This window comes from Myxine glutinosa, chromosome 10, assembly GCF_964187855.1.
Source record: "Myxine glutinosa chromosome 10, kmMyxGlut1.1, whole genome shotgun sequence".
In the NCBI taxonomy this organism is placed as follows: domain Eukaryota; kingdom Metazoa; phylum Chordata; class Myxini; order Myxiniformes; family Myxinidae; genus Myxine; species Myxine glutinosa.
The window spans coordinates 6955590-6981531 of NC_136270.1; the positions used below are offsets into that span (position 1 = coordinate 6955590).

General features: G+C 43.4%; 1 protein-coding gene across 5 annotated transcripts in view; it reads right to left on the reverse strand.

Annotated features, from left to right (window-relative positions):
* Positions 1 to 5003: 5003 nt before the first annotated feature.
* CYLD (CYLD lysine 63 deubiquitinase) overlaps positions 5004 to 25942 on the reverse strand; it is a 134820-nt gene continuing 113881 nt past the window's right edge. For all 5 annotated transcript variants that reach the window (XM_068127095.2, XM_078785321.1, XM_068127096.2 and 2 more), the window contains 12 exons: positions 21725 to 21891; positions 15565 to 15831; positions 13816 to 13984; positions 10853 to 10994; positions 10538 to 10660; positions 10364 to 10455; positions 10095 to 10161; positions 9869 to 10001; positions 9629 to 9737; positions 8437 to 8555; positions 6013 to 6223; positions 5004 to 5928 (listed from right to left, as the gene is read on the reverse strand). In XM_068127095.2, the coding sequence (XP_067983196.1) occupies positions 5744 to 5928; positions 6013 to 6223; positions 8437 to 8555; positions 9629 to 9737; positions 9869 to 10001; positions 10095 to 10161; positions 10364 to 10455; positions 10538 to 10660; positions 10853 to 10994; positions 13816 to 13984; positions 15565 to 15831; positions 21725 to 21891 (1784 nt within the window). In that variant the 3' untranslated portion in view covers positions 5004 to 5743. The remainder of the gene's footprint in view (positions 5929 to 6012; positions 6224 to 8436; positions 8556 to 9628; positions 9738 to 9868; positions 10002 to 10094; positions 10162 to 10363; positions 10456 to 10537; positions 10661 to 10852; positions 10995 to 13815; positions 13985 to 15564; positions 15832 to 21724; positions 21892 to 25942) is intronic.

Genomic DNA, 25942 nt, shown 5'->3' on the forward strand with positions numbered 1-25942 from the left:
CACTTCTCCAGAAAATATAGCAATATCATGGGTATATTACACTGTTTTGACGACAACAAACTTGTAATGTGCGAGGTTGTAAAAAAACGGGGGGGGTGCTTAACTTAATTCTTTGTGTATATATATATATATAGTCTAGTCAAATTTCTGGGAAACGTGAATTCATGAGGCATTTTTGAGTAAAAGCAAGCAAACCACTTTTTCTGGGGTAGTTTTTCGTGCTGAATACGAATCTGTTGTTTGCCAAGCCCAAAAATGCGTAATTAGGTCACTAATCAAGGTCAAAGGTCAATGAGTGCAAAATTCAAAATTTTTGAAAAAATGTTTTATTTTACATCACCTATCTGTACATTTCAATTATTTTACAGTATTTTGTCTGGTAAGGTTACTACAGCTTTTCACAATTATGAAAGTAAAGGGAATTGTGAAGGGAAAAAATCAGATTTTTGTGAATATATCCGTAATGAAGCAACTTTTCGTTTTTTGACATACTGTTTTAATTCACTTGAATTGTTGCCTTAAATACCATCAGTGAAGTGGTTTACCTGAGTCCTATATAATAGCAAGATTGTTTTCTACACTAAATGTCAATATTTGACTAATTAGCCACTTAATTAAGGCTAACGGTCACAAGGCGCAAAGTGCACTTACATGGCACAAGGCGCAAAATGCACTTCATGGCAAACATGTTTGGAGTGCAGGCAGTTGATCATTATCACATGTATTCTTAATTAATCCTGAATCAATTGCAGTCTGTCAGACTGATTGGCTGGAAGGAGGAGCCATCCAGGGGAATGCCAATTAGCTTAACTGTGTAAGCTCTGACCCCCCCCCCCCCCTACTTTGGCCTGTTTCGACATGGTGTTTCACTGGCATTGCACTTGCAGGCCTCAGTGCAGAACTGTTTCCCCCACTTCCGACAAGAGCAACTATCAGAACTGCAACCTTTCTTGCAACCACACTGAGTAAGTTCTCGGCATCCCTTTGGAATTGACGGTAAAGTTGTAAGAACCGGTGACAACTTGTCATCAACGAGTTTCCATCCACAATCAGTCGGCGGTGGCAGATCTGTCATTGGATTACTGGCCTCTCTCCAAATGAAACTTTGGTAGTTTGCACGCTCTATGTGGAACTTTGCTGCATCACTAGATGGAGGTAGGGTCTCCGTTGCATGGCATTTGTTGAACAGTTTAATGCGGGCTTGATTACAGTTCTCAGATGGTTCCTTGTAGATATGGCAAATGAACTTTTCAGCATCTTCTGTGACCTTCTTTGATGGTGTCGGAAACTGCTGTTGTTGGATCTTTTCAACTGCTGTTGGTATATCCAACGTTGACGTATTGGATGGTTTGATGTCTCCAAGACCGCTTTCAGCAGATGGCCCCCTCTGCCAGGCAGCTAACTGAGTAGCGTGAAATGTATTTTTGCCATCTAGGGTAGAGTCATTGATGTCAATATTGTCGCCAGAAAAATGCACAAATCGTCCCGAAACCAGGTTGCTGGTAACAACTGCCCCAGTTTCTTGATCAAGCGCTTTCAGAGTGTTTTCAGCCATGGCAGTGTCATACCTAAGTACCCGGTTATAGCTGATTATGTGCCCAGCATTATGGAATAGCTCAACTAATTTCTTTGATCGAGCTGACTGGTGCAGCGTCATACCCATTCCAACGTGTTTAGGCGGTGCCTTCTTGTCTCCACATACACCATAGACCATGTCTTGTCCAATGCTAAGGACCCTTGTCTTCTTCACCCAACCAGTTTCAGACATCTCACTTTCGCCAAACTCAGCATCGACACTACTTTGGCCTCCAAGCAAGATATTCACAAACATGAGTACAGATGGTGGTACACTTGCCAACTCTGCTTTTTCGCTTACATCGCAACCTTCGAATGCAGGATGTGACATGATATCACTGCGGAGTTGCAGAGCAACGTGCACTAAAGACAGAAAATGATCATCCTGTTGTCTAAATATGGGAATATAGTCTGCACTGTTCTGACCGCACACCATTTCTGAAAGAGGTATTTGACTGAAATGTCGTGGAAGAAGCAAAGTTTGTTTCTCTGAAGGCGCCAAATTTCTTAGCACAAGAAATTCATAAATGTCCCCAATGCAATTCGACAAAGTTTCTTTAAAAGTCCCCAGTCTACTAAGATACGATGTAGGAATTGTGCCGTCGCACTCACTGGCTAACTCTTTGTACCTCTCGAACACTGCAGATAGTTCAAATACGTGCCCTTTCTCAGCAGAGTGACGCAGCTCTTGACACAACCATGATATCGCCATGTCTGCTGATTTGCTTTCAGTTTCCGCCCTTTTGACATCCCTAAAGAATTTACTAAGACAGTTAACATGGTAACATGCCTCAGCTGAGATTAAATCATTCTCATTTGCAGTACGGACTAAGATGTTATGTACAAATTTAGCTTTTTCCGTAATTTCATTACTCATTTTGAAGGTTGTGACACGACTTGTCTTCTGCTTCTTGTCAAAGTTCTGGCAGAACATACACAATGTCCAGTTCATCTTAGTAGTACTACTGCGTAAAAACGGACATGCTTCAGCCGAAACACTCTTTCTTTCAGGATCTTTTTCGTTTTTCGATTGTTCCTTGGCTAGCTTAGCATTTATTTTCCCCTTGTGTGTGTATGCAGAGTAACATAGCTTATGCCATTTAAGTTTGGGGAGACTTTCTGGAGGCTCTGCAAAGAGAGTCGAAAGCCTGTCCACGGCTGATCGAAATTCATAGTGTCTAAGTTTGCATCGGAGCTCGGTCGCCTCTCTGATGGCAGCAATACCCTGGTTTGTCTGGTTGAAAATCGTATCTTTGACCTGGCTAGTTCCCTGACAAATGATACAAAGTTCAAACGACACATCCTCACGCTGTCGCTTGAGGCTGGCAATAGGTTCCATGGTTGGCCTGAGGGGAGAAACAGAAACCAAACTAAGCACCAGGCACGCATGTTCTGACCATGAAAACTACAACGTTGTATGATATACTGCAACAGCCCTTAAATGATCGAATAAGCGCAGGCAGTGTTGGCCCGGGTTTTAATCTTATTCTCAAAGACACAAAGTAAAGCTTCTTCAAGACAAAACATCTAACCGATATCACTAATTCATTAGTGGTAGATGCATTAGGCACTCATCGTCAATGCCCATGCCCTGCCTGTCTTTTTGCTACTGTTAGGTAAATGTACATGTATGTAGGCCTGCCTATGATGTGAGATGTCAAGCATACATTACACATTTGTATGTACATGTATCTCACCAAAGAAGAATGCATTCCTTTACTTTCATTTGATTTTATATTTCATTTTTTAACAATCTTAAAAAGACCCTTACCTGTACTCCTGAAATGTTTAATGCCTGATGCCTAGGGTACGAACTAGATGGCTTATGCTAGGCTATTAGATTCATTCTTCATCATTAAGGGTCTATTGAAGAACACCCTGCTCTGTCTGAATGGAAATGATTTGACAAACATGGCAAATGCATTGGGGTCAGAAAGATGAAGCCACTTTCACTGTTGAGTGAAAGGGATGGTTTCAAGTGCAAGTAACTGTTACGTCATTGCAAGACTTTCGCACTCATTGACCTTTGACCTATGTTGTTTACCGGTGACATTTAGATTCTGTCTTTATAAAATCTATCTCTAGACCATCAATAGGAGCATAAAAACTCTGCCCCATTGTGCATTTAGAGGTTAAACTGCAAGCAAATTACGCAAAAACTAATTGTCGCCCCTTACAGAGATAAAGGCAAATGAGCATAGATGTGTCCTCACGTTTTCCTTTAAAAATAAGATTTTGAAAAGCTTTAGCAACCTTACTAGACAAAATATTGTAAAATAATTGAAATGTACAGATAGGGGATGTAAAATAAAGCATTTTTTCAAAAAAATTGAATTTTGCACTCATTGACCTTTGACCTTGATTAGTGACCTAATTACGCATTTTTGGGCTTGGCAAACAACAGATTCATATTCAGCATGAAAAACTACCCCAGAAAAAGTGGTTTGTTTGCTTTTACTCAAAAATGCCTCAATCATTCTATAAAGGCACATTTTCAGATTTTTTGACTAGGCTAATATATATATATATATATATATATATATATATATATATATATATATATATACATATATATACATATATACACACATACACATATACATACATATATATACATACATATATATATATATATACATACATACTACAATAAACTCCTGAGGTTTAAAGTGAGGAATATTTTCACATTCGTTGATTATCCAGATGTTGTGGAACTCACCTAGTCACCATCTTGAACATGCAGTTTTACATTTGAGACCTATCCTTGCTCTGTGACAGTAAACGAGTGACTTGACCTCTTCCAAAATTTTGTTCTCCACCGACTCGTAAAAATTATCACATTCACAATGCGGACACACACTTCTTCAATAACATTATCACTGAACCTTGAATGGATGATCCTCCTTGAATGAATCCTGGATGGATTGCCACTGACACAGGATACTAACCTGGCTCACCTCCCAGCGGTGGTACTCATTTTGTTAAAACGCAAAGGATGACCGGCTGAATCAACGCCTTGATGCAATTTTGCCACCGCAGGGACTTAAACTTAAGACCTCAAGGAAACCACCTGAACTGTTGAGCCAACACAAAGCTCGTCCGCTCTCGATCTTACATACGTTTGTTTATGTCCATGTGGTGAGTTAACCGGGTTTATTTCTCACGTTGTTTTGGAAGTAAATAAACAATTACATTTTAAAAAATATGCTGAATAATTACTATTATTGTGGAATTTATCGAAGCTTTGTTTTTTGTGTTTTTTTATTCGAAGTCAGGATACAGGTTTGGACAATGACGGTGGTAAACTCCAAACCATCTGCCGCATAAAGTGCAAACGGAACAAAATGCTCCTCAAACTCGGGGCATGCTGCATCTCATCTCCTCTTCCCAACAATACTTTGGTGTGTGTTTTACAAGTTTACGAGCGCTGTTTGTCAAAATAAAGTATCTTTATTAAATGCCTTTTGTACAGATAAGGTTCAAGTCTGCTTTTCCTTACATTACTAAGGCCAGTGTAAGTGCGGAAAGCATATACTTTTCATTTACAGTAGCAGAGCATGTATGGGACTGTAGAAAGTTGTGTTTTTTTGTTACACTCAAACTGCAATGTCACTAGTTTTAAGGACACTAGTACAAGCACAATTAATTATGTCAGACAGGTGCACTTGTGATGTCATTAAGCGCAGGTGTGTACGGAGAGGCACTGGCTAGTCGAGGCGATGGCTTTAAAGTGGCACTGACAACGTGTGGGCCCCAGCAGGATTTCAGTTAAACTAAACTTATGATTTCCAGGGTTAGCACAAGATGAGATCCTGTCCTCCTTCAAACCCGTAGGATCAGCTGCCAATACCAGAACACGCTGCTGTTTTCTGCAACAGTTCCCAAAATAAAATATTACAAGGGGAGAAGAGGACGATACCCGAGTAATACCTCCCTTGACACACTCCCATTAAAAGGCAACTCCGTTTCCATCAAAGTAAGTGCAAACTGCCATGAGGTGGTATTACCTTCCGGTGGCACTCAAAGTGGGTGGCACAAGGCCACCAAACAAACCTCCGTGCCTCATTTTTGACATCCTTGAAAAAGAATGCCAGGAACTATTGAAGGGCTGCAGGCCTAAACTGAGTCTTCTCAATGGGTGGTTTATGGAACTGGGGACAAAGCCCATTCACTTGTATTGCATGAGCTGGGGGTGGTGGTACATGAACATATAGGCGTCGCAGAACAGCCGTGAAGCCGAGCCTGCCATTTGACGGCTGTCCAACTTGTCCAACTGGTCGGGAGGCAAGCTGAGGTACTGGGCCACCTCTGGGCAAGGTCGCACCTCCGGGATGTTGAAACCGTCTTGCCCGCCTTGTGGGTAAAGGCACCGTTTAGCCATCATATAAACGCTTCAGCATCAACTTCATTTTAAAATAAGTGCAATGAAATATTTACCTTCTCGGTCAGCCATGCTGTCAAAAAAGAGCCAGGCCTCATCTGCGGCACCATACTTGAGGAAAGCCACATAGTGACTCGTCTGTATGCACAGAACGCCAAAAAGTTGCAAGCATTCACGAGGCACGAACCTTGAGGCTCCGTCACGAAATTCCGGGGGCACGTAGAGTTCGCGAGGCGTGTGATTTATCCTTCCACGATGATGGTGCACCTGGGTGGAAAACCATTACCTTGACATGTTTGGAATTGGTTCAAGCTATTCCTACATTTTGTTTGCTTTGAACCAGCTTTCAATGAACGAGATTTCTCATCTATCAAAAGTTAAAATTGTGGATTCAATACACGCAATATGATGTTTGAACGAGAACAGAGTATCGTTTAGAGAAAACAAAAAACCTGTATCCTCTCTTCCTGCATCGATATCACCCTCCCTCTCCATTGATAAAGTCTCTCCATCTCCTTCTCCTCCTCTGCACCTATCCCTCCCCCTTTATTCTACATCTCTCAGAGCTGTCTCTGACATATCACGTGCCTTCGATACGGTCTGGCACCCCGCTCTGCTCACCAAACTCTCCTCCTATGGTATCCATGGAAATCTCCACGCATGGCTTGCGGACTTCCTCTCTGGTCATAGTCAATGTGTGGCCCTGAATGGATTTCTCTCATCTCCTCTTCCTGTTCTGGCTGGAGTTCCCCAAGGCAGTGTTCTGGGCCCTGTGCTTTTTCTGGTCTTCATCAATGATCTCTCCGACTCTCTTGAAAATCCTCTCTATCTCTTTGCTGATGACTCCACTCTCTGCCGCTCCATTCCTCATCCCTCAGATCGGCAGTCTGCAGCCTCCTCACTCTCTGCAGACCTGGACAAAATTACAGACTGGTCAAACAAGTGGAACATGTCTTTCTATCCTGACAAATCTCACACTCTTACGATGTCTCTCCGAAAAGACCGACTGGACAACCCTCCCATCCACTTTCTGAATAATCCTCTCCAAGTTGTTCTGTCACTCAAGCTTTTGGGTCTCACTATCTGCCATGATCTTTCCTGGGAAAACCACATTTCCAAGCTGGCCTCCAAAGCCAGTCGCCGACTGGGCATCCTCCGTCGTGCGAAGTCCTTCCTTGGCACACCTGAGCTCCTCGCCACATACAAGGCTTTCATCCGCAGCTCAATGGAATACTGCTCTCCCCTCTGGGCTGGTGCTCCTGCCTCACACCTAGCTCGACTTCACGCTATTGAAACCAAAGCTTTCAGAATCATTGGAATCTCCCGTGATGAAGCTAACTCCGAGGGCCTTTCACTCACCGCAGGCAGGTTTGGTGGTCTTTCTGTCTTCTACCGACTCCTCTCCAGCCTTGCTCCCCCAGCCCTGTCTGTGGTCTGTCCCCCAAATATTCCTACAGGTCGCACAAGATCTGCCAGCAACCCTCTTATGGTTAAACTGGCAAAATCTCGGCTCTCTGCTCACCTTCACTTTTTCATTCCTCTTTTCTCCCGCCTCTGGAACAAACTCCCTCACTCTCTTCAATCCCACTCCTCCCTCCAGGTCCTTAAAACGGCTGTTCACCACCATCTCTTATCTTCCCCCATCCAAAACCTTGATCTCTTCTACCCCCACTAATTTCACCCCAGATCCACTTTTTTCAAATACCAGATTTCCCAGATTTCTTTCCCTGAAGTCCTAGCAGTGTCCATGTGTTTTTTTACCTCTCCCACCCCCCCCCCCACCCCCTTCCCAAGCCCTCTCCTTCCCACAGATCTCCCGATTATCATACGTTTTATGTGTCCATTTGTTGTTGTTTTTTTGTGATTTATGTTATCTCTTACACGAGCCTCGATCTTGTATACAAAAAAAATAATAATAATAATAATCTCCTCCACTTCCCCTCTTGGTGGAAGAATAAATATAAAAATAACCACCTTTAGAGGCCATTTTTCCCCGCAAAGCGGGGGTTGGCCTTTTTCGGGAACCATGGTTGTTGTTGTTTTTTGGTCCCCTTTTTGAAGCAATGTTTTACGGCCGGATGCCCTTCCTGACGCCAACCCTTTTTGCCGCCTTTAACGACAAACAGGGAATTACCAGTGAACTGGTACTCAATTAGCCGACCTCGGAAGGATGACAGGCTGAGTCAACCCCCCTGGCGTTAATTCAGCGATCGACCGGGATTCGAACCCAGGATCCTAGGATCCTAAGCCGGCACCCTAGCCGCTAACCCAACACCAGGGTGGAAGGTATTCTTGGTGGAAGAATATCATGAAGAATTCCACTGCGAACATATGTCATTTTCCCCGATTAGAACCAATCTTCCTGATTATGCAACATTTGAATTTGGTCCAAATGATACCAGTAAATTTAAGCACGACATTTATTGAAACAAACACAAATACATTCCCTTGTATATAACCAAGCGGTTCCTGGTTCCTACCTGCTGACTGCAGGTGTTGCAGTACTGCTTTATCCGGCCTGGAGAGATCACCATGTCGAGGTAACAGTCACGACACTCGACGTCAGCCGAGCGCTCACACACGACACATTCACGGGGGCCTGCATGGTCCAACAAGGGACAGAAGGGACTGAACATGTACCTGTTTCTGATGCTCATGCTTTGAGGTATTTAGATGCTTAGGACAATGACGGTATGGGAGATCCTCGTGGATAGAGGGCATGATAATATAATGCTGAAAATAGGCATACAATCACGTAACTGTACAAGGGAAAGATCGCCCCAACCTGCAACCAACCCCACCTACCCACAACATACCCCGCCGACACACAAGCTACCCCGCCTACCCACAACCTACCCTGCCTACCCACAACCAACGCCGCCTACACACAACCAGCCCCGCCTACACACAACCAACCCCGCCTACACACAACCAACCCCGCCTACACACAACCAACCCCGCCTACCCACAACCAACGCCGCCTACCCACAACCAACGCCGCCTACCCACAACGAACGCCGCCTACACACAACCAACCCCGCCTACCCACAACCAACGCCGCCTACCCACAACCAACCCTGCCTACCGACAACTTACCCCGCCTACCCACAACCAACGCCGCCTACACACAACCAACGCCGCCTACACACAACCAACGCCGCCTACACACAACCAACGCCGCCTACACACAACCAACGCCGCCTACACACAACCAACCCCGCCTACCCACAACCAACGCCGCCTACCCACAACCAACCCTGCCTACCCACAACCAACCCTGCCTACCGACAACTTACCCCGCCTACCCACAACCAACGCCGCCTACACACAACCAACCCCGCCTACACACAACCAACCCCGCCTACCCACAACCAACCCCGCCTACACACAACCAACCCCGCCTACACACAACCAACCCCGCCTACACACAACCAACCCCGCCTACACACAACCAACCCCGCCTACACACAACCAACCCCGCCTACACACAACCAACCCCGCCTACCCACAACCAACCCCGCCTACCCACAACCTACCCCGCCTACCCACAACCAACCCCGCCTACCCACAACCAACCCCGCCTACCCACAACCTACCCCGCCTACCCACAACCTACCCAAATACAAACGCCGAGGTTTTGTGCATGCAGCAAATGTCCAACCACAAACTTACTGTCCTTTAGCAAGTTGGTGATGTCCAACTCCAGCGAAGGGATGATTTTGCTGAACATCTTGAACTCCCTGCCAAAGCGAGGTGCTTGGACGATGAGGCAGGAGGGCATCTATCACAGACCCACACAGGATTAGGCAAAAATCAAGATAAGGCTTCAGCGAAGGGAAGCTAATAGTCCAGTGGATGCATATTGACTAAAACCTGTTAGAGTGCATTCGATGCTTGCAGTATTAGACACACCTCGGTTAACTTGAGGTCTGCGGTATGAAAGGATTGTTCGAGTAACTGTTGAACAGTGGGAACCTTGACTCGACCATCGCGTTCCAAGAAGATTTGGTAAAGATAACTCTCCTGGATGTTAGTCTTCTCAGAGCTAGAAACAAGTTACAAATGAAACAACAACACATGCACACACACGCTGCTGGTCAAGATAACAAACATCACAAACACAGAACACATCACTTACCTAATCTTCAAGAAAGGGTCAACCTTCAAAACGTGCTGGAACAATATATTGAGGAATTCTTCTGGGTCTGCAGAGATATAAAGTGGTGTTGGGACGTGGATGCCAGACACGCATTGTGAGCCAAATAGCCCGAGCTTCGTCATAAATTAATCTTAACAAGATAAGGTGGCCACAGTCCAGGATGACGAAAAGCATAGTACTTTTGATATGTACCACAAGGGCCGTTTGCAGGTGAGAGCAGTGATGCCCAGAGAAGGGGCTCTCGTTACCTTTTTCTTCGTTGGTAAGACCAGTAACACAACCCATGCTGTCCAGCTCTTTGCGCAGCTGCATCACTTTGGTTGCGCTCACATAGCCGTGTCTGCCAACAGCAAAGGGAATGCTCGTGGGATGTCAACGACACAAGGTTTTGCCATCGTCGACATCAATAGAAGTTCACCTACCTCCGCAATGGGTTGACGATGTCCTCGCGCAGGAGGCGTTGCACCCGATTGTATTCCCGAGAGTCCGACTCGGTCGCAGGCCGGTGCAGCATGCCGTCAAATGCCGTGCTCAAGGCAAACATACTGCACACAGTACACCATTGTAAGAGGCATAAAATACGGGACAACTTCAATGAGTTTCCATGACACAACATAACCGGGGACGCACATCGTTCTTTTGTTTTTACTCAAATAAAAGCGTAGCGGTCGAGCTATACCAACTGGTGCAGCTAAACAAACCTACACACCCGTACAGGTAAAAAGTTCCCCACTTACCAGAACAGTGTGGAGTCCATGTAGCAGGAATTCAAGTGGCCCTGGATGCCTTTGGTTCTGCCAGAAAAGATGCCAAGTGCTTGTGTGTCTGATGGAGGCATCACTATTCCCTTAACGGTCTCACTCCGATAATTGCTGAACGCTGCCACAGAGAGTGGAAAGAGTGGTGACAAGTTATTGTTAACTGGATTGGTAACAAACCTCCAGACCGAGGTGAAGTTATGGCCAACTCAGAGTTATTTCAAGGATGACAATCTGATGCCCATAACCTTAAACCAAATTTGAATCATTTAATGGTGTCGAGATAACCCATTGCAAACTAGGATTGCAACTACATGGTCTAACAAGCCAGGGGTGAGTTTAACTACTTGGTTTAACAACCATGGGGTGAGTTTACCTACTTGGTTTAACAACCCAGGGGTGAGTTTACCTACTTGGTTTAACAACCCAGGGGTGAGTTTACCTACTTGGTTTAACAAGCCAGGGGTGAGTTTAACTACTTGGTTTAACAACCCAGGGGTGAGTTTAACTACTTGGTTTAACAACCCAGGGGTGAGTTTAACTACTTGGTTTAACAACCCAGGGGTGAGTTTAACTACTTGGTTTAACAACCCAGGGGTGAGTTTAACTACTTGGTTTAACAAGCCAGGGGTGACTTTAACTACTTGGTTTAACAACCCAGGGGTGAGTTTAACTACTTGGTTTAACAAGCCAGGGGTGAGTTTAACTACTTGGTTTAACAAGACAGGGGTGAGTTTAACTACTTGGTTTAACAAGACAGGGGTGAGTTTAACTACTTGGTTTAACAAGACAGGGGTGAGTTTAACTACTTGGTTTAACAAGACAGGGGTGAGTTTAACTACATGGTTTAACAAGCCAGAGGTGAGTTTAACTACTTGGTTTAGCAACCCAGGGGTGAGTTTAACTACTTGGTTTAACAACCCAGGGGTAAGTTTAACTACATGGTTTAACAAGCCAGAGGTGAGTTTAACTACTTGGTTTAGCAACCCAGGGGTGAGTTTAACTACTTGGTTTAACAACCCAGGGGTGAGTTTAACTACTTGGTTTAGCAACCCAGGGGCGAGTTTAACTACTTGGTTTAGCAACCCAGGGGCGAGTTTAACTACTTGGTTTAACAACCCAGGGGTGAGTTTAACAACCCAGAGGTGGGTTTAACTACTTGGTTTAACAAGCCAGGGGTGAGGATAACTACTTGGTTTAACAACCCAGGGGTGAGTTTAACTACTTGGTTTAACAACCCAGGGGTGAGTTTAACTACTTGGTTTAACAAGCCAGGGGTGTTTAACTACTTGGTTTAACAAGCCAGGGGTGAGTTTAACTACTTGGTTTAACAAGACAGGAGTGAGTTTAACTACTTGGTTTAACAAGACAGGGGTGAGTTTAACTACATGGTCTAACAAGCCAGGGTTGAGTTTAACTACTTGGTTTAGCAACCCAGGGGTGAGTTTAACAACCCAGAGGTGAGTTTAACTACTTGGATTAACAAGCCAGGGGTGAGTTTAACTACTTGGTTTAACAACCCAGGGGTGAGTTTAACAACCCAGGGGTGAGTTTAACTACTTGGTTTAACAACCCAGGGGTGAGTTTAACTCCTTGGTTTAACAACCCAGGGTTGAGTTTAACTACTTGGTTTAGCAACCCAGGGGTGAGTTTAACAACCCAGAGGTGAGTTTAACTACTTGGATTAGCAACCCAGGGGTGAGTTTAACTACTTGGTTTAACAAGACAGGGGTGAGTTTCACTACTTGGTTTAACAAGACAGGGGTGAGTTTAACTACATGGTCTAACAAGCCAGGGTTGAGTTTAACTACTTGGTTTAACAACCTAGGGGTGAGTTTAACTACTTGGTTTAACAAGACAGGGGTGAGTTTAACTACTTGGTTTAACAAGACAGGGGTGAGTTTAACTACATGGTCTAAGAACCCAGGGGTGAGTTTAACAACCCAGAGGTGAGTTTAACTACTTGGATTAACAAGCCAGGGGTGAGTTTAACTACTTGGTTTAACAACCCAGGGGTGAGTTTAACAACCCAGGGGTGAGTTTAACTACTTGGTTTAACAACCCAGGGGTGAGTTTAACTCCTTGGTTTAACAACCTAGGGGTGAGTTTAACTACTTGGTTTAACAACCCAGGGGTGAGTTTAACTACTTGGTTTAACAACCCAGGGGTGAGTTTAACTACTTGGTTTAACAAGCCAGGGGTGAGTTTAACTACTTGGTTTAACAAGACAGGGGTGAGTTTAACTACTTGGTTTAACAAGACAGGGGTGAGTTTAACTACTTGGTTTAACAAGACAGGGGTGAGTTTAACTACATGGTCTAACAAGCCAGGGTTGAGTTTAACTACTTGGTTTAACAACCCAGGGGTGAGTTTAACAACCCAGGGGTGAGTTTAACTACTTGGTTTAACAACCCAGGGGTGAGTTTAACTCCTTGGTTTAACAACCTAGGGGTGAGTTTAACTACTTGGTTTAACAACCCAGGGGTGAGTTTAACTACTTGGTTTAACAACCCAGGGGTGAGTTTAACTACTTGGTTTAACAAGCCAGGGGTGAGTTTAACTACTTGGTTTAACAAGACAGGGGTGAGTTTAACTACTTGGTTTAACAAGACAGGGGTGAGTTTAACTACTTGGTTTAACAAGACAGGGGTGAGTTTAACTACATGGTCTAACAAGCCAGGGTTGAGTTTAACTACTTGGTTTAGCAACCCAGGGGTGAGTTTAACTACTTGGTTTAACAAGACAGGGGTGAGTTTAACTACTTGGTTTAACAAGACAGGGGTGAGTTTAACTACATGGTCTAACAAGCCAGGGTTGAGTTTAACTACTTGGTTTAGAAACCCAGGGTGAGTTTAACTACTTGGTTTAACAACCCAGGGCCTAGATGGAGCCACTCGACATGGAATTTGTCCTGAGGATGCAAAATGCTGTAAGGCTTGCACCTATTGAGTTGCAGCGCTGCACTTGGTCTAGAGTATGTGCAGCAGACAAGGGGAAGCGCGAGTCTGGGCGGCATCGTCCCAACCGCACAAAGAGGCCTTTTCCAGGTGGGCAATTGAAGTAGCTCTTCTTTTCATAAGTACCATCCGTGCCTTCGCTCACCTCTTCCTCCTGGAACAACAACGGCAGCTATCAAAATGTGCTTGAGCAGCGAGTCGACTCACTCCAAGTCAGGCTGCAGCATCACATAAACACCTGGTGTCTGCAGGTCAAGGTTCCCATTTTGTTTTTAACATACAGTTTCGAGATGAGACAAAAGTAAGCACATATGTTCCCTCACCCAGATGGACGCCAAACTGGGTTTCCCGTCTGCTAGCATTAGTTGGTGGACTTTGAAGATCCTGCAGTATCTAGTGCAAAGAGTAGGCGAGTTCTCACCAGCACTTTGGCCAATTACAAATACAGCTCACCTTCAATTTCCAATGCCATTTGCACGTCATGTGTTCCCACGCTAGAAATGGAGGCTTTATTTTGATTGCGGAATAAGCCCATCAAGGTGCAAGGTGTCAAAAGACTGTCAGCCTGGTCTATAAATCTCCATACATTTACAGGTAAACGTTTATCTGTTCCCTCTAAGTTACACAATAATTCCGAGTTTGGTGGAAGATCATCATTCAAAACCACATTCGGTGATATTATGGTTTGAGTGTTCGTCCTGAGCCCGGGAGGTCAGCGGTTCGTATCCCGGTCGGGTCATACCAGAGACTTTAAAAGTGGTACGTGCTGCTTCCTTGCTTAACGCTCAGCATTTAAAAGGATAAGAGTATGGACAAACCCCACAGGGTGGCATTCATTGGAAGGAGGAAACTCCTCCTTGGGAAATGCCCCGCTCAGTGCGGTGAAAAAAGTGGCAGCAGTGTGGTGACGTTGCTGGTACCCAGAGTGCCCTGGAAAGTGACGGCACTTCCCTCAAGCTCAGTGACTGTGTTTGTCTCATCTCTAACAGCCCTGTCGTGTGTCTCGTGAAAAAAACAGGCTGAAACGTGTGTTGTTGTTGTTGGTGTTGGTTGTCATATCCACATGCAGGTTTCAGAAGGTGGAACAGAGCCCTCCCAGGTGTGTGTGTGTGTGTGTGTGTGTGTGTGTGTGTGTGTGTGTGTGTGTGTGTGTGTGTGAGATGCGAGTGAAAGTGACAGTTGGCTGATATCTGCACATGTGGGTGGGTTTCAGGAGATGCAATGAAGACCCACCAGGTCTCAGTATCACACCTCCCTGAGTGCATGTGTGTGTTTGTAATAGCTCCACTATGAGCCTTACATCCTGTATTTAAAAAAATTAATATATATATATATATATATATATATATATATATAATATGACGTCAGGGACTGAATCTGTAATGCTAATCAGCCATTTTTGTAAATATTACTCGTATAAATATCCAGAGATCTTAAACTCCGATAACAATGGTATGCTTAAAGGAGCAAAATCACTGTCATACAATTTAGTACATGCAATACTTTTAATTGCTTCAAAAAGGAGACCAAGGTGCCCGAAAAAGGCCAACCCCTGCTCTGCGGGGAAAAATGGCCTCCAAAGGTGGCTCCAATACTTTTAATAACCTGCAATTCATTTTGAGTGGTGGCAGTAAACTAGCCAGAGTGCAAGACGAGGAAAAATATTGCCTTTTACATGGAGGGAATAGTCCACCACAGAATGAAGAACGGGTCTTTTTAATCCAGTTGTCTTACCATTTCAACACCTGCAAACTTTCCATCCTTTACAGGTAGTGTTCCCATCCACCGAATCACTCCAAACGCTTGCTTGCTCTTTACGAGCACCTCGACAACTGAGCCAACTTCAAAGAGAGAGCTCTCTTCTGCAGCAAAAAAGTCTTGCTCGCTCATTTGTTCTTCTTCGAGCGCAAGGTCCTTGAGGCTCTGCTGGTCATTCATCAATTCTTCCTCGAAATCCACTTTTTCTGGGCCTGGCGAGAACCTGTCGTTGCAACCTTCAACCTGCAAAACAAGCCTCTTAAGTGGGGCTTAAATGCTTAGAGGGGGGTGCCTCCAACGAGTAGGCCTCTATTCATTTTCAGAGCCCAAAACAAGTCCAGCGATTTTAATAACACACACACACACACACACACACACACACACACACACACACACACACACACACACACACACACACACACACACACACACACACACACACACACACACACACACACACGATTGGTTGTTCCTAAATGTATTATAATAATTTATAATTTATAAAGGATTGCTGTAAATGTATCAATCCTATATAATATAATCCGACATAATTATCAAATCCTATATAATAATTGTAAATCTTATAACTAATTTTTTTAAACTGTAAATCAATCCTATATAATGTATAAAGGATTGCTGTAAATGTATCAATCCTATATAATTTAATCCGACATAATTATCAAATCCTATATAATAATTGTAAATCTTATAACTATTTTTTTTTAACTGTAAATCAATCCTATATAATGTATAAAGGATTGCTGTAAAATATAATTTAAAGATTGCGGTAAGTGATGTTAATCTATCTATAATTCCAGTAATCTCTGTGTGTATGTGTGTCTGTGTGTTTGTATGTGTGTTTGTATGTGTGTATGTTTGTCTGTGACCGCTGTTTCTCGACAACCACGGGTCCGATATACTTGAAACTTGCCAGGTATATTGCTGGGGACCCGAGGATGTGCCTTTTCAAGGTTTCATATTAATCGGACAAGTAGTTACCGAGCTATGGCGATTTAGCCGTTCGCCGTTCGCTTTGGCTTTGCGAATGGACCAAACCATTTCATGTAAATAGAGGGGGGGGTTCTGTGGTCGTTGCGAATGCACCAAACCATTTCATGTAAATAGAGGGGGGGGGTTCTGTGGTCGTTACTGCCACGTGGTTTCAAAGTTTTTTTTTGTTGTTGTTGTTTGCACGCATGCTTTTTTGCACGCACGTACGGGCACCCACGTACGGGCACGTCCTAGTTCCACAAAATCCCATATTCAACTTCATTTAAATTGCAAACATCAAAACATAGTTTCCCTTACTAAAGTAAGAACGTTAACCTGTAAGCAATCGACTAGTTTCCCGACTGCATGGATCATCAGCTGAGGCACCGTTCTTCCTTGGGGTTTCGTTAGTTTCAGCCCAGGACCTCTCCAAACGGCAGATCCACAACTTTGATCATGGATCCACATCAGTAGATTACCTACATCAGTAGATCCACATCAGTAGATCCACATCAGTAGATCCACATCAGTAGATCCACATCAGTAGGTAGATCCACATCAGCAGATCCACATCAGTAGATCCACATCAGTAGATTACCTACATCAGTTCATCCACATCAGTAGATCCACATCAGTAGATCCACATCAGTAGATTATCCACATCAGTAGATCCACATCAGTAGATTACCGACATCAATAGATGGTACATCATGAATCCACATCAGTAGATTACCTACATCAGTACATGTGTACCCTGGTTTAGAATAGGTACACCGTATCCCTGCGTGTCACAAGAGGCGACTAAAAAAGTTGGCATCAGGAAGGGCATCCGGCCATAAAAACATTGCCTCAAAAAGGGAACCATGACAATTACAACTACATATGGGCAGGGTACAGCCCGAAGTACCCCATGGGGGACCCCACTCCCTCTCGTCAAAACTCAAGGTGGGGAACCCGATCGAAGCAAGGGTGGAAATCACTCCATTTGAAAGCCCACAGAATCTTGTTTCTCACAGTCTGAGAGTCCTTTAGGTACTTTTTTTCAAACTCCAAGTGGGCTTTTATGTGTCTTTCACTGAGGAGAGGCTTCCGTCTGGCCACTCTGCCATAAAGCCCAGATCGGTGGCGTGTTGCAGTGATGGTTGTCCTGGAAGTTTCTCCCATCTCCACACAGGATCTCTGGAGCTCAGCCAGAGTGACCATCGGGTTCTTGGTCACCTCTCTTACCAAGGCCCTTCTCCCCCGATTGCTCAGTTTGGCCGGGTGGCCAGCTCTCGGAAGAGTCCTGGTTATTCCAAACTTCTTCCATTTAAGAATTATGGAGGCCACTGTGCTCTTGGGAACCTTCAATGCAGCAGAAATTTTTTTGTCGGCTTCCCCAGATCTGTGCCTCGACACAATCCTGTCTCTGAGCTCTGCAGGCAGTTCTTCGACCTCATGGCTTGGTTTTTGCTCTTATATCAGGTGTGAGACCTTATATAGACAGGTGTGTGCCTTTCCAAATCATGTCCAAACAATTGAATTTACCACAGGTGGACTCCAATCATGGTGCAGAAACATCTCAAAGATGATCAAGAGAAATGGGAGGCACCTGAGCTAAATTTCAAGTGTCATAGCAAAGGGTATGAATACTTATGTCATTGTGATATTTCAGTTTTTTCTTTTTTATAAATTTGCAAAACTTTCTAAAATATTGTTTTCTCTTTGTCATTATGGGGTATTGAGTGTAGATTGATGAGGGAAAAAATGAATTTAAACGGTTTCAGTAAAAGGCTGCAACATAACCAAATGTGAAAAAAGTGAAGGGGTCTGAATACATTTCTGAATGCACTGTATATATATATATATATGTATAATGTGTATACACCTGCGTGTCACGTCGAACTGTGTAGGTTGAGGTCACGGTTTTCCCATGGAGGAGGTGCACGTTAATAATACAAGTACAAGGTTGAAGTTGATTCAACCTTGGTAATATATATATATATAGGTCGACTCCATATGATGAGTGGATACCAGAGATAACGTTACCACGTGGCAGGCGGTGCTTATCGCTCCCAGCAAGGTGCAGCAGCAGCTGTATGGGACACCTTGCTGGCGGTTCTCCACTGATGATATGAAGGTCGCATAGTGACTGATATCTATATATATATATATATATAGAGATATATATATATATATATATATATATATATATATATATATATATATAGAGATATATATATATATATATATATATATATATATATATATATATATATATATATATATATATATATATATATTCATATATATATATATTCATATATATATATATATATATACATACATATATATACATATATATATATATATATATATATATATATATATATATATATATATATATATATATATATATATATATATATATATATATATATATATATATATATATATATATATATATATATATATATATATATATATACATATATTCATATATATATATATTCATATATATATATATATATATATACATATAGATATATAGATATTTTTGATACTGTATTTACATAAATATCTCGTTAATAATATTTTTCTATTCATATTGTATTTTACGAAATCGATTTGGTGTCGTTTTGTGATATTGAAGAAAACTTGTTTTAATCTGCCAACTGTAGCTTCCTGTGCTAACATACATGTGACTAGTTGTTTTAATCTATTGACAAGTTCAGAGCTGTGTGTGGTGGCTGCTCTCACAGTCCTAATTATTTCACCTGCAACCTTAGCATAAAATACCTTTTCAGGAATGTTGATGTCTAAGAAAGGCATTCGGACAATGTGGAATGGAAAATCTCATTTATCAAATAATTTGTTGTGAAATTCATTTTTACCTCCACCACCAAAGGTGGATGGAGGTTATGTTTTCATCCCTGTTTGTCTGTCTGTCTGTTTGTTTGTTTGTTTGTTACATGAAAAAAAATTTTTTGGACAAGTATGTTGATCACTCTGGTTTGTGTGTGTGTTTGTTTGTTTGTCTGTCCGCTCACGTAAAATTGCGTACAGGCCACAATTTTAAACCGATCTTCACGAAACTTCACCAAACGGTAGAGTTTGTGGTCCGACAAAATCCTATATGTTTTTGAGGTCAAAAGGTCAACATAGGCCAAAGGTCAACCACTTTTTTCAAATTTCTATAATCCTGAATTTTCATCCGATTGACTTAAAATTTGAATAGGATTTGCATATCAGCTTATTGAAACCAACCATCAACTATTTTTGAGGTCAACATAGGCCAAAAGGTGATTGGCCAGATTTCTAAAATCCTCAATTTTCATTAGATCGACTTGAAATTTGAATAGGATTTTCATATCAGCTTACTGAATTCAATCACCAACTATTTTTCAGATCAAAATAGGCCAAAAGGTCAACATCGGCCTAAGGTCAACCACTTTCCTCAAATTACTAAAATCCGCAATTTTCATCCGATAGACTTGAAATCTTAATAGGATTTGCATATCAGCTTACTGAAACCAACCACCAACTATGTTTGAGGTCAACATAGGCCAAAAGGTCAACATAGGTCAAATTTCTAAAATTTACAATTTTCATCCGATTAACTTAATTTGAAGACGATTTGCATATCAGGTCACATAATTCAACCACCAATTATTTATGAGGTCAAAAGGATGCTCTACAAAGTGCCATTCTACTTTGTTCTCTTTTGCCAAGTGTCGCTCTTCGAGTGATTTTTCATTTGTTTGTCTGTGAACAAGATATCTCAAAAGGTAGTGGACGGATTTGGATGAAATTTGCCAGATAGGTAATGTATGTTACAAGGACGAAATGATTAGATTTTGGTGAAGATCCGGATTCGGATCTGGCTGGTAGAATTTTAAAAAGTGATTCTTCACCATTGGGAGAAAGAGCCAAAAACGACACATAGCAGGATATCTCAAAAAGTTGTGGTTGGATTTGGACGAAACTTGGACAGGTTAGGTGTCTGACAAGGATGATTCGATTTTGGTGAAGATCTGAATATGGATTCGGATATGAGAATTATTAAAAATTTTAAGTGATTCTTCACCATTGGGAGATAGGGCCAAAAATGATATACAGCAGGATATCTAAAAACGTTATGGATGGATTTGGACGAAACTTGGTGGACACGTGTGTGTGACAAGGAAGAATCGATTCAATTTTGGTGAAGATCTGGATCCGGATCCGGCTAGTATAATTTTTTAAGTGATTCTTCACCATTGGGAGATATGGCCAAAAACGATATATAGCAGGAAATGTCAAAACGTTGTGGACAGATGACCGATTAAATGTGATTCTGTATTGTGATTTTCTGGTCTACTCTGGGATACAAAATGTAAACTGTCCACCTAGCAGAGGTATGCTCTCTACTGAGTGCCGTTCTAGTTATCGATATTGATTTGTAATTCTAAAAAGGAAACTGAAGTGGAAGTTTGGTTTTCCTTTTTTAATTCGAGTTATTTTGGATATATATCATCATGAAGCTGATCAAATACAAATCCATCGTTAATTGCCAACAAATCATCAATGAACCTGATGATGTTTGCACATCTGCACGCATTAGTTAGTTTATTCCTGCACATGTGCAGGATCAAGTTTGCAAAGAAATGGGGACGGAATGAACCCATGGGTATCAAATAAACTGTTGTTTTGGAGAAATTTAATACTTTCTTTAAGTTTACTTTTTGAAAAACTGCATGAATATTGATGATCCTTTAGACCAATGTGCTCTTTTTGCTATACTTTAATGTATGCTTTATTACCTTCTGCACATGCTTTATCTACAGCTCTGTCCAATGCAGTTATGAGCTTGTCATGTGGAATGTGTAAAAACAAACAAACAAAAAAACACACACACACACACACACACACACACACACACACACACACACACACACACACACACACACACACACACACACACACACACACACACACACACACACACACACACACACACACACACACACACACACACACACACACACACAGGTCAACATAGGCCAAAAGGTCAACATAGGTCAACATAGGTCAAAACACACACACACACACACACACACACACACACACACACACACACTCTATGCTCACTGACAAGACACATGGAACATTGCTAGAGGATCCTCACATTGCCAGTAGATGGACACGTGGCCAGGTTTGAGCTAGCTTTTGACATGGAGGCTTTTCCTTTGCGGCCCACCCTGCCGCTGCTCTCTGCTGTGGAGTCGGGCCACGTGTGCTGGTTCCGGTGGTTTGTTCTCATGTTAATTTGAGATCGATACAGTTCCTGGGTACCTGAAATGAACACGCAGATTGTCCAATTAGCAGATGCTGCAAACCAGCTGAACAATTCTATGTACAGTAGAATGAAAAACAAATGTCTTGCTCACGATGGCTTGGTAGTGTCAATCTGCGTCGGCGGACGGGAAGAGCATTACAATTTATACACAGAGGACACACCAAGTTCGAAGTAGCATTTCCATAAGCCGTTAAATATCGAATGAATATCCTGTTGAATCTTTTAAAGGGCCAAAAGCAGTTGAACAGGCTTTTATAAAAACATGCACGGACAACAACTTAAAATCACTGCCCAGAGCACCTTGAAGCAGAATAAAGTTACAGATCATTTTAATATTGTTGCATGTAGGTCATTCTCCATTAAGTTTCCTTTGTGTGAAAATAACTGAAAAACCCAAAAATATATATTTTGTAATCAGTGTTAATAAAAATTCAAATCCGAGCACCCTCAAAATACTGAAGAAATGACAGCAACTTCAGCTGACCCCTCCCCCATCCAAATTCATTCCCATGAACCCACAGTCCTCAACCTACCCCACTACCCCAGGTCCTCAACCTCCCCCTCCCAACGCCAATTCCTCAACCTCCCCTCACAACGCCAATTCCTCAACCGCCCCTCCCAACCCCAGGTCCTCAACCTCCCCCTCCCAACCACAGGTCCTCAACCTCACAACCCCAGGTCCTCAACCTCACCCTCCCAACCCCAGGTCCTCAACCTCCCCCTCCCAACGCCAATTCCTCAACCTCTCCCTCCCAACACCAATGCCTCAACCTCCCCTCCCAACCCCAGGTCCTCAACCTCCCCCTCCCAACCCCAAGGCCTCAACCTCCCCCTCCCAACCCCAAGTCCAAATCCTCAACCTCCCCCTCCCAATGCCAATTCCTCAACCTTCCCCTCCCAACCCCAGGTCCTCAACCTCACCCTCCCAACCCCAGGTCGTCAACCTCACCCTCCCAACCCCAGGTCCTCAACTCCTCCTCCTCCTCCTCCTCCTCCCAACCCTAAGTCCTCAACTGCCCCTTCCCAACCCCAAGTCCTCAACCACCCCTTCCCAACCCCAAGTCCTCAACCGCCCCTTCCCAACCCCAAGTCCTCAACCTCCCCTTCCCAACCCCAAGTCCGCAACCTCCCCTTCCCAACCCCGAGTCTTCAACCTCCCCTTCCCAACCACGAGTCCTCAACCTCCCCTTCCCAACCCCGAGTCCTCAACCTCCCCATCCCAACCCCAAGTCCTCAACCTCCCCTTCCCAACCCCAAGTCCTCAACCTCCCCTTTCCAACCCCAAGTCCTCAACCTCCCCTCCCCAGTCCAAGCTTTCAAGCCCCCTACCCACTCCAAGCTTTCAAGCCCCCTACCCACTCCAAGCTTTCAAGCCCCCTACCCACTCCAAGCTTTCAAGTCCCCTCCCCACTCCAAGCTTTCAAGTCCCCTCCCCACTCCAAGCTTTCAAGTCCCCTCCCCACTCCAAGCTTTCAAGTCCCCTCCCCACTCCAAGCTTTCAAGTCCCCTCCCCACTCCAAGCTTTCAAGTCCCCTCCCCACTCCAAGCTTTCAAGTCCCCTCCCCACTCCAAGCTTTCAAGTCCCCTCCCCACTCCAAGCTTTCAAGTCCCCTCCCCACTCCAAGCTTTCAAGTCCCCTCCCCACTCCAAGCTTTCAAGTCCCCTCCCCACTCCAAGCTTTCAAGCCCCCACAGAAACTGTGATACGCTGAAAAACTGTGAAGAAAGTCCAACAGTTTTATGAGAGATATGTCATCAGTTGCCAGGCCCCAGGTCACAAAGATGTTTTTTAACTATTTGGAAGAAAAAAGGAATAAGACAACTTCAGGCAAGGCATCTTACATCTTCCATAAAATAAACTCATACTGTGTTTTGTGGGGGAACATCCAGAAATAAAGATGGGGAAATAAAAATTTGCCGAGCTTCGCCAGGAACACGTTCTGCTTCGCAGGAAACTGCCCCACAACACATGCCTCTGTTGGTATTATGAAAACGCTATCAATGCCATCAATGATCTCCATTAAGCTCATATGAACTTTCGGCATAAGCACACGATCTTCCAGCTTCCTTCCCATGCAAACAATCATCTAGAAAATGCTGGCTGAATGAGCATGTTGAGTGTAATAATGCAGCTGGATTCACAAAGCCCTACACCTCCGAGGGCTCCTGGAATACTCCGTGTACCCCGTTCATTGGGAAAGCAGACAAAGATGGCAGGATGATGAAAACTGAGGAAGATGGAACGGTGGGATAACTTAATTGTGAACTACATCCGCACAATCCTTCCTCAATTCATGGAGTATTGTTATGTGAAGCGAGGGCGGGCGGCTTCTTGTTGTGTTTGGCATGAAACCGCAGCTTTAAGGTCACATGGCGGGAAGATGGCGTTGCTACAGATAGATTTCTCCGAAAATTACACTTGCCCATCAAGATGAAATCCAGACTTCCTACTAGAACCAGAGAAAGGTCAACCTATTCCCTGCAGCTTCGTGGCACTCTGGATCCCATCATTCCCATGTCATTGCTTCCCATGATCTGATACACTAAAGATACAATTCTTGCCCACAAGGCCAAGGTTCTCGAAACTGCCCAATCATGTTGAGTTCCTTTCTGTGTGGTCAGAAGGACCTGCTTCTCAATTTCAGAACAGATTCGTTGCATCTGGAATTTGCAGCCCTGCAAAGGAAGCACAGTCTTCAAATTGAGTAGAACTTCTTCTGCAGTTCCCATGGGAAAGGTCCAGTCGATGGAATCGGAGGAGCAGTTAAGTGTTGTATGTGGAACAAAGTGTTGACAAGACGGTGTCTTGTAACAAATGCACCGTTTTGTTGGAGCTGCCAGTGATGTGGAAAATGTGCTCGTCACGGAACTTAAGCCAACTGAAATTGCACACAGGAAAATAGCTCTCAACTTGGCTGCTGTGTTTGAAAATGCCATAACAATCGGTGAAACTGTAAAGATGCATTTCCTAAAGTTGGTACATGATGATATTGTGCCACATATATTTCGCAGGGATAACAGCGGAACTGATGACAAAGTACCATCTACCAGTGAGGACTCAAAGTGACAACACACAAATTGGGGTAGGAGACTGGTTCATAGTAGAATGCCGGAGGAAATTATATCCTGGCGAGGTGGTTGCTGTCAGGGAAGAGCACTTCCAGGTAGGTGTCTGTGATGGAGCGTGCAGGAAATAACTGGAAATGGCCTAATCCAAAAAGACTATGTTTTACATGAGGGACACAATGGTCGCAAAATTACACAAGAAAGAGCAATCAGAAATTGCAGACCCTCACTCGGACAGGTTTGTGTTATCTATTTTGTGTGGTGTTTATTCGGTGCTGTGTTTGTGTGGTTTATCGACGTATATTTATGTTCAATCCAATATGGCTGCCGAACCACGTGATCAATGGCATCATCAATTCAATTCTCCCATACAATTTTTGTGTAGATCATGCTCAAGAAATTTCAAACTGATCGGATCAAGCGTTCTACTTGTGTAATTATGACGTCATAATGAAGGCACCGATGACATCATAATGGATATATGTCGTGCTCCCCATTGGGAGTACTTGACAACGAGCCATGTTTCAAATTTTTTTTCCATGCAGTGGTTTCAAAGATATAGAGGTTGAAAGTTTTTTCAGTTTTTCCAAGATGGCGCCCTACCACGTGACCTGTGACGTCATAATGATCATTTAAAAAATTCTACAGGAGGTGAAAATTTGTCAATCGGACCAACGGTTGAAAACTTGCAGAGAAAAGCATACTCACGTTCTGTGCAAACAGACAGACAGACAGAGAGACAGACAGACAGAGAGACAGACAGACCCAAACAATACCCTCTCCTCTGGCAAGGGTAATAAGACAGCAGTTGCCAATAATCATGGACATTTTCAAGTTTTCTGTTAACATTTAAGGGGACAGCATGTTCACTGCTTCAGGCACAGTCATGCCCAAGTAACACTTGAACAAAAAAAACATTTGTATGTGTATATAAATAATTAGTGCAGTTTTATTCTCATAAATTAGTGCAGGAGTCGAGTTA